At 45.5% G+C, this 9,861-nt stretch overlaps 2 protein-coding genes across 2 annotated transcripts; both read left to right on the top strand.

The window, feature by feature from the left end:
* Positions 1-1,439: 1,439 nt before the first annotated feature.
* Positions 1,440-3,788, top strand: K441DRAFT_678858 (uncharacterized protein; the record flags this gene model as incomplete). The annotated part of the gene is made up of 3 exons (XM_067651197.1): positions 1,440-1,904; positions 1,955-3,056; positions 3,139-3,788. The coding sequence occupies 3 exons, from the start codon at positions 1,440-1,442 to the stop codon at positions 3,786-3,788; spliced, it is 2,217 nt and encodes a 738-aa protein (XP_067502212.1).
* A 465-nt stretch (positions 3,789-4,253) lies between these two features.
* Positions 4,254-7,814, top strand: K441DRAFT_697749 (uncharacterized protein; the record flags this gene model as incomplete). Its single annotated transcript, XM_067653006.1, has 3 exons — positions 4,254-4,665; positions 5,149-5,291; positions 6,065-7,814. 3 exons carry the CDS (start codon positions 4,254-4,256, stop codon positions 7,715-7,717), a joined length of 2,208 nt encoding a protein of 735 aa, XP_067502211.1. The 3' UTR covers positions 7,718-7,814.
* Positions 7,815-9,861: the final 2,047 nt, after the last annotated feature.

The following is a 9,861-nucleotide window of genomic DNA, read 5'->3' as shown; positions in this document are numbered from 1 at the left end:
ACCTGGTGACGCCCAGATCACTTTCTAACGTCGTTTCTGTCGCTCCTGCCGTCAATATAGGCCTATCGCGAGTCTTGGCATGGTGTTGAGTTACCATTCTACGGTGTATTTTCTGTTCCTTCCTTCCACGGCCGCCTTAACTACCCATCTACTATCTTAATTACGCCTTCCTTGTCCCACAATCCTACCGCCATTAAAGCTCTAATTATATCAGATTGTAGTTTTCAGCTAGGCAGGTATCACGAATGACATAAGCTAGCTGGTAGGTAGAGACACAGAATTGTACGAGTGATCTGTTTTATTCAAGGTGGCTCCAAGAGCCCTAATATACATAAGAGAATTGACCCCTTACAGGGGTCCCTAGAGAGTGATGATACACGTTGAAAACTGACGTCGAACAGCACCCGTCGCACCTCTGTAGTAGGGCTACCTCAGTGGCCAACAGTAGTCTTGCGCAATTAGGAGTGATCGGTGGTAGACGCGTCGGTATTACCATCTAAGCTGTAATCAGAGGCGTACTGGAGGTCGGTAGAGACGGTAGGATTAAAACGAGTTATAGAGAGTATTAAGGTATTCGTTTGGCCATCATCTAACGCGTTAGAAGCCATGGTGGTAATAGAATTAATATTATCGGTGGGCAAATCTAGTAGTAAAAACTCTTCTTATCTGCCAAGACTCTGGCGACGATGTGACAGTATAAAACAACGGGTAATACTCGGGTAAACCTTTTTTGGTAAGTGGGACTAAGAAAAATAAGGTTTAGAGTACGGAGGTTCAAAAGTTCTTGCACCTTCCTAATTAGGAAGTTTGGCGCACCGCCCACTGACCGCCTAAAAATTCTGACGGCAGGATAACTTCTGCAGCCTCATCACCTCCATCATTTTTTTTTCCAACCACTTTCTCTTCCCTAACTACAATTCCTTAACAAGTTCAGGCTCGGGCTCAGCCTAGCCTCATTTTACTTTCCGCTCTTCCTCCCTTTCCGAGTGAAGGCCGCCCTCTATTAATCTTGCACTCATGTCAATGGTCAATTCTAGATTCCGGGACGTTTGACTGAGCTTAAACTTTAAGCGGGACGCCAGGCTTTACCCCTGCACTCATCACGCCAAGACCGCATAGCCACCGTGCGGATGAGTCATAGCTCCCGTCCTTTTCTTCTAACGCACCAGTAGCATTCCAAGCAAGCTTTCTTCCGCCAACAATAGCTGCTGGACTTCCAAACGCAACTTTACCACAGGAATACTCGTAGATTTGCATAGTATATTCCTTCAACACGAGTTTTCTTATCTCGCAACTGCGGATAAAGGACTCTTTGATCGCCATAATAGCGGCCTCAGTCCCTCAAACCCGTAAGCATCTTCATTGCAGATACGTCTCTTGTTGTTGAAATTTCGAGCAACTCTAATGCTTATCCGCCTTAGAAGAAGTCCGCTCTTTCGATGGCAAAAAAGAAAGCGAAAGCCCGTAAACCTGACCCTGGTAGCACCACCCCACCGAGCGCCAAAAGGCGGGGCGTATCAACTCATGGACAGTCCGGCCGCGCACCGAAAACCCCTAAACTCGCCTCTTATAACACACCCCCACCATCGAATGAGGGAGCCGAAGATGTTAGCGCACTACTCAACAAGACACCCGCCACTAAGCGCATGCACTCTCATTCCGGCATGATTGAGCGAGAGCATATAATTTACGCCACGGACACGGAAACACAGATTGCGGCCGAAGCTCGCGGAGTAATGCGGAAGAACATCCCATTGAACACTTTCCGTTCCATATATCTTTGCGACTTCAAAAATACAGGAGCTCGACCGAAGCTCGACGTCAAACCTGTGAAGAAAATTGGTAAGGGTAACTGGGAAGAGACACTGTTCGGGGATCGATTGTGCCAGGTACTCTCCGACGAGGTCTGTTGTCCAGGTTGTGTATCTTAGCCCTCTACTGACTTACCGAACAGGTTCTTCGTGACCTAAAATTATCCTACTCTGGCACCAAGACATTATCCGATACTGATAAGGGCAAGGAGATGCCTTCCAAACCAGATTTCTCTTTCCACGTCGACGGAGAGTCTCCTACATGGGCAAATGTGGAGCTTCTGATTGAGCATACGCGCTTTAAAGAAGTGGTCACTCAGAAATTCTTGCAGTGGTTGCGTGGTGCTTGGAGTGTGTTCCATCATCAACCCTTCCGCCGCCACCTCTATGGGATCCTGTTTATAAATCCTCATGCCTACATCTGCTATACTGATCACGGCTGCGCCGCATACTCCGAGCCTCTCGATTTCGTGAAGGATACTAAGCATACTCGATTTCTAATAGAATTTCTCTCGGGTTTCATAGCGGAACCAGAGCACCGCGGAAAGGATCCGACAGTCGAAAAAGAAGACAGCCTAGTATACATTCGGCATGCGGGAGAAAGATGGCTTGAATTGCCCAACGGTCTGCTCTGCTACCGTCCTTCTCTTGTTGGGAGAAACATAAGGGTCACACGGGTCGAACAAGAAGGTTCCAAGTTTCCAGAGAGGAGGGTGGTTATGAAGAGTACCTGGGAAGAGAAGCCCCCCCAAAAACCATCACCGCCGCCTGAGGCGGAAATTCTCAATATTCTTCTCAATGCGGGGGTCCGAGGCCTTCCACAGATCTATGGCTTGGAGAGTGCGATAGTAAGAGACAATGACGAGTTAGAGGTGGAGACCCGCAGCTTCTCTAAAAGTTGTAAGGTCGCTCTCCCGGCATCAACTGCGGACCGCATGTCGAAGATGCAGTCAGGCTATGTTTCAGGACACACTTCCAAATTCTTAGCCCCCGGTGCGGCTGAAGGCCTCGCGGGAGATCCCCCCCTTCGCCGACTCAGATTTGAGGAAGAAGTTGAGAGAAAATTTTTCAAAAACCCCATTGAGGTCCACCGGCGGCTTGTCCGCATTATAATGTCCTATTGCAAACCGCTAAAGGACGCCATGCGCGATGCGGGCCCAGAATCACTCATGCAAACTATACGGGACTCTATGATCGTTTATTATGAGGCGTACAAACTCCCAGAATCTGGTTTCATCCATGGCGGTAAGTTCTTTATGGGTGTTTTATATGCTGGGCGCTGATGAAATTTTTTTTTCTTCAGACATCTCCATTGAGAATATATTAGTTCCTGTAGCAGGTAGCAAGCTTACCGGAGGCCTTACGTATGAAGATCGGCGCGGCACACTAGTTGACTGGAATCTATGCTTTACCGCTGACGGAACAGCATCTAACAGAAATTTCAGAAGTGGTACTCCTGCCTTTATGGCGCCAGCCCTCCTTAAACACCAGCCAATTGGTCGGAGGACCTTAGCTCATGATATGGAATCATACTTCGCTGTCATAATTTGGATAGCATCACTCGATTATGAACGTGAAGCCATCTTTCAAGCCAAGCCTTTGGCTAAAGCTTTGCTCAACGGGGAGAAATCTTCCGAAGACATTGCTAATGCTAAGAAATCTTGGTTTAATAACGTAGAGGACTTCGTGGAGGAGATAACAGATTACTTTGAACCGCCCTATCTCGGAGACAGAAGGTTTCTCAGATGCTTAGATATGCTACGCCAAATCCTATACCCGCGAGACGATTTAGGCATAGACGCATACTGGGATAAACAGCTTGACCAAAACAACCGCGAAGAGACGGAAGATGTTGATCCAGCGAAAGAGGGTCTGTTCTTGAGGTGCATGAAGGAGATCGATGATTATCTCGAGGATGAAAAGGGCAGTCGTGAGATAGAGTGGATCAATGAAGCGAAGGCGGCGAAGGAGGTCTGATTGGACTGGCGCGTTGTTTCCAACAGCTGCGTGCTGATGATCCTCAGTGGAAGAAACGAAAGGCAGACAAAGCGGTGGAGGCGTCAAGAAAGGCGGCAAGGATGTCAAAGCAGTCAAAACGACAGCTATTCGATATCAATGATGGTATCGTCATAGCGCCAAAGAAAGCTGAGAAGCTGAGTTCAATGATTCTTGTCGCTTACGTGTACTATACATGTATCTACACAATATTCAAAGCATGTGACAACGAAGCGTCCTAGCGACGTCGTGATGGCGTTGAGCGCAAGCATGCTCATGGCGTTGAAATTCAGCCCCAGCTCATATTGACTATACGCATCGGTTCGCTCGTTCGCAGCCGTTTCGTTGCAGCATATAAACTCTTCTGAAATCCATGGCAGAAAGCAGTTAGTACGAGTGCGTGAAACGCGACGAACTTCACTCACTAGCAGCCGTGACCCCTATAATATGGTATTTGGCGTTTCTCGTGATTGCGTCGACCTCAGGACAACTAAGCTTTGGGAGTATCGCTTTTGTTATTTGCCTAGGACGGCCAATTGCCCCAGGAAAGGACCGCTCCTAGGAAACGAGGACCAGCGCCCAGGAGGAACCCCTAGAAGTTCTCAAGTCAGCAAGGCAGCGCCCATCATAAATGAACCCACCATCCAAAAGATCAGAAGTAGGGATGAGATCGAACTGCTCGAGTGGATTCAGCAGACGTTGTCTACACCGCTCAAACCTGACGATGCAGAGAAGTTCTTAAACGCCAAAATCGACGGGGAAGTCTTCCTGGAGGGTGCTGGCAGCAGGGAGTTCTTTCAAAGTGCTAGCTTATCTTTTGGGGCTAGCTTTAAGCTTACAGAACTGGCGGGAAGAGCTGGTAGGAAGGATAGGTTCTACTTTCTATTCACGAACAACGCTAGCTTTAACAAAAGCGTTATTTCCAAAGTTCGGTGCCCTGTGATCAACGCAGACTTGGTAATAAGCAAGCTGTCAAGCCCGCATGGAGGTGGGCCCAACTTCTATTATTCATGTTTCAGACATTGTCTATGGCTTCTAACTGCGCCAAACATGAACGCACCGCCCAGCGCAACAACAACCCCAGGATCTTTGCAGCACTTAAGTCGCTCTTGGACGAACTGGACAAATCTGGCTCTCTTAATATCACCACAGAGGACATCGGCGAACAGGGTTGTTGGATTCCACTGGAGCGCGAGCTGCCGAAAGCTAAGCCCCTTGGAGGCGATAGTGATGATAACTCTTAGGCGGCCTCATGTCCATCTTTCCTTCCATTTTCTAATTCTTGTCTTCTTTCTCTGGTTTCGTATGGTGCGGGCTCGGTAGTTAGATACCAACAAAGAAGATACTTGGCTGTTGGCCAAGTTCGACCTGGAGGGTCTCCTGGATGTCAACCAAGAGAACTACGCCGATGATGGAATATGGATCCCAAGCGAGTGTGTCTTTCCATCAGAGAAGGCGGCTGATGATGATGGCGATGAAGATATGGTGGATGAGGTTAAGCTGGGGCTGCCGATTGAGTTTCTTCCTTGTCTTCCTAGGTCTTAAGCTTGCTGTGTCCTCTTGCTGGTGCTCGGACATTATGTCCTTTCTTCCTAGTCTATAGGCTACCTCTATAATCTCCATAGCTGGAATAGATTACATTCCCGCCAGTCTTAGCCACGTTTCTTGCTGTGACTCCTATCCCTTAACCAATGTTGAAATTTTGGTGATTTTGCGATTTTCGTGCGTCAGGTGGGACCGTGCGTCCGGCGCGGTCCTGTTCACGACGCGTTGCTTATATAAAACCACCCAACCGCCAACATATCCCCCACCAAAAATCACGAAAACCATAGTATAATATCTTAGCAACCACTTAATTAAAACTTCTAAAATTTTATATTTAGCTTATATATATACTCCATTTCTTCTTTTTTAATTTTAAAGTAATTTATAAAGTAATTATAAAAATATAGAGATTAAAATACAATTAGGGGCCAAACCTATATATCTTTATACCCAGTTTATAAATTTATTTAAAATTAAAATAAAACAAGTAAAGTATATATATAAGCTTAAATATAAAATTTTAGAAGTTTTTATTAAGTGGTTGTTAAGATATTATACTATGGTTTTCGTGATTTTTGGTGGGGGATGGGGTGCGCAGCTTACTGGTGTGATATGTTATTCCAACCGCTTGCGCACCTTCCTCCTTCACCGTTTGCACAACACGCAAATGTCTTTGCTCCGTCACTCTTAGCACGCATATGACAACCTTAAAGACCCATCAGGGTGACCGGACAGGCCTCAATAAACGCGTCCAAGGCTCATCAAGATTGCGAAAACAGCATAACAAGTTCCCTCAAGACGATGCTGGGATAAAATCGCATGCGACCAGTTGGAATCGGAGATACAACCGCAGTCGACCAGCAAGATCGACAATCAACCATTCAATTGCACCCGGACCGTCGTCCGGTGCTTTCTTCGCGAAAGAACCCTTCTCGGCATTAGAGCACGAGACAAATAAACAACCACTCACACGTGGTTCAAGCCTGCCTCAAGCTGCCCCTCCAACGTCCGTATTCAGACCACTCCTTGCGACAGATCCAGATCGAACAGCAGCCTTGTGGGAGATTGTTCGAGCCGCAAACTCATCAACGATGCCGCCGAAACGTAAGAATGATGAAAAAGGCAATGGCGCGGTAGGGAATACACAAGCAAAGCGTGGAAGAGACGGTCTGCGGAGTACGGGACGTGGTGGCTCAGCTGGTGCACACACTGGGGGGACTCGTGGCAAGCAAAGTGTTAATAATCTTAAGGAGCAGAACACACTGCAAGGAACTAACGTCGAGGAATTAAATGAAGCACGAACGGCTCCTCGAAGCAAACTTGATCTAGACATATTACCCGATAACCTGGACTCAGAGGGCATTCACACTGATACAAGGAAGTCTCGCATCATGGTTCGCAGTGTGAACTTTGAGAAAAATGTCCTTAATCCCCGGAAAATTGTTATTACGGGGTTGAAAACTGAGGGGCGGAACCCGTACACGCATTTTGGCACCAAGGGTGCGCCTGAAGGAGAAGTAATTGACTATAAGACCGTTAAAGGGCTTGATGCTGCACAAATTTGGCTGTCGATCGACGATAATTCTCTCGAAGAGATTATTGAAGAGTATAAATATATGGACTCCACAGGACTGTGCGAGCAAGAATATGCTTTGTTCGCAATAGATAAGTTCCTAAGACGACAACGTCGGTTCCGCGAGCCACCTCAGGATAGGAAGTGGCACCCGGAGAGAATGGTACAACTCGTCGCTCCCCCCGCTGGTAGTCATTGGGCCCCTCCTGTATCCTTTACAGATTCGGATTCAGATTACTTCAAATTTGGTAGATGGCCGGATTGTAGTTACTGGTTGTCTCTTGCGGGATTTAACTCGGACTACCGGGGTGAACTAGTGGAGGCTGTATACGTACACCAAGATCAGATTACATGTCCCTACTTCACCATCGAGTTTAAGAAGCATAATCAATCGGTTGATCAAGCCACGATTCAGGCTGCCACTGCGGCAGCGTTAGCGCTCTATAATCGCTTTTTACTAAAAAGTAGGGCGCTGGAGTCTACTAAAGGAAAGTGGACAGAATCTGATATGGCCCAAATGCGACATTACGTCTTGACTTTCGTGGGCTCGCAATTTGATATCTGGACACTTCAGGCCAATCGTTCTGAAGTCGGTAATTCTTGGAATGGATGTACGATGAGGAGACAGTGCACAGCAAAGTGTATATCGAAGTCTGCAGTAAGACTGCTGGAGAACTGGATCAATGAGATCCATCAATGGGGTTTGTCGCAGCACGCTATTAGTTGCGGGCAAGACGTGAAGAGTATCCTTCAGGCGAACGGTGTGGATGTCTCTACGATGGAGTTAGAGTGAACGGAGGAGGAGGCCCTTGCTAGAAGCTTAGGCCTTGGGAAGTTTATAATATAGCTTTTAGGAACACCCCACTCTCAGATTGTTAGAAAACAAGCCCATAACGATATTACGTGATAAGACTTGTGGTGAACCTCTTGGCAGGAATCTAACCAATCAGACAACTTTGACCGTGCGGTCGAAGTTCCTCGAAAGCTCTTTGATCACCTATATAGAAAATAAGCAATACACGGGGTTTTAGCTCTATAACCTTAATTCAACAGGTTATAAGCCTAGGTTTGCGCCTAATAAGCTGTCACGGAACCCCACCGCAGGGGCCTCTATAGGAGAGCCCCGTGCTCTCGCGTACACCTCGCGTACAGCTTATGTCAGCTACGCGTAGGTATATCACCTCCTTACGCCCTCGACCCTTACGATCGATCGCGCAACGTCTTGTAGACTCCTCGAATACATACGCTCTGTAGCCACTGCCCTCGTTCCGTGACAGTATATCACCTCCTTACGCCCTCGACCCTTACGATCGATCGCGCAACGTCTTATAGACTCCTCGAATACATACGCTTTGTAGCCACTGCCCCCGTCCCGTGACATTACGTTGCGCCTTTTTTTACCACCGACGCTCAGCCTACGACCAATTCTACGTCTCTGTAATACTGTAGGCGCTGCCAGAAGCAGCGTGTCTACAAATTACCTCACTTTATACTTTTAAGGAACCTATAATAGTAAGACGATATCCCTTACTAGCTACTATGTTAAACCTAAAGAACAATCCAATGCCTATACTTAACCTACGACGCTAATTAATCCCAGGAGAATTTAATTTATTAGCCCTAGCCTTAACCCCTAAGGAGACGGACACTAATAATATCTTATCTTTTATTAACTATATAACTACGGACAAGCAAATAGAAGGGCTACTACCTATTAAAATTAAAATATAAGACGCCGAGACGTTTACAAAAATGGTAGCACGAGACCCTAATAAATACTACCACCTTTTATAGAACTACCACCTAAAGCTTATACAAGTTAAGATGCGTACTGCTTAAGATCGTAATATTATCTAAGACCTACAAGCTTATAAGGCGCTCGCTAATAATATATGTTAAGAAACCGAAGATAACCTCCGCGTGTCTAAACGCGACGTCCAACAGTTAAAGAAGGCTAAGATTATACTAATTACTACAGTCACTAAAAGAGAAGGTATAATTAAATACCTATAATCTTAGCTTAATAAGCACATTTATAACAATGCTAGATACCTCTCTACTATATATAACACCACCTAAGTCTCTATACCCCCGGCAACCTTACCTACTTAACACTTAACAAAGGGCTAGCGCTAAACAGCTTTATTTAATAAAAACCCCTACTAAAGCAGCAATAATAAAAGCTATAATAATTAAACCTAAACTGCTACCGTAGGGTTAAATATACGCTACCTTAATCCCTTAGTCTTTTAGGGAGACCGTAAGGAATATAGCCACTAGAAGATACAAATCCGCGAAAAACTAACTTAGAGCGCCTGCCTTTTTCCTACGGAAGACACTAAGATCGGCTATATTATTAGGCGAATAAAAAGTATACTATTTAACAAACTCTTCGCCTAATAGGAGACTAATAGCCCCCGGAAGTAATAGTCCTACTAAGAAGTTTTTAATAATCTTAACCTAATATACCGCGACTATAACCTACTAGCTACCAACTAAGCTAAACTATGTGCCCTAAAAATAAGCCCTACCAAATTATTTAATAAATTCTATATTAAATTCTAGAAATATACCGGAGCCCTTACCTAAGACGATACTAAAGACTAAAAGGACCTCCTTAAAAAAGTTACTTATTACCTTAGTTACGCAGCCGCCAGCCATAATTATAACGATATTTATAATATAGTAGTAGCTTTATAGAAGATTAAACGACAACTAAATTAGATTGCTACTACTAACTTTTACCTAAAGACCTCTTTATAGAAGCCCCCTAGGCCTACTAAACCTATATATACTAAGCCACCAACGCCTACTACCTTAAGTACTACCGGAACTAATATCGATTTCTCTATACTAACCTTCCTATAAAAACTCCTAGATAAAGAGCGTAAGCTACTCTAGAAACTAGGACGCTACTATAAATACTATTAAAAAGGC

The sequence above is a fragment of the Cenococcum geophilum genome, assembly GCF_001692895.1.
Source record: "Cenococcum geophilum 1.58 unplaced genomic scaffold K441scaffold_31, whole genome shotgun sequence".
Classification (NCBI taxonomy): Eukaryota; Fungi; Ascomycota; class Dothideomycetes; order Gloniales; family Gloniaceae; genus Cenococcum; species Cenococcum geophilum.
The sequence above is the reverse complement of the archived record's forward strand: the minus strand, read 5'-3'. Positions and strand labels throughout refer to the sequence as shown.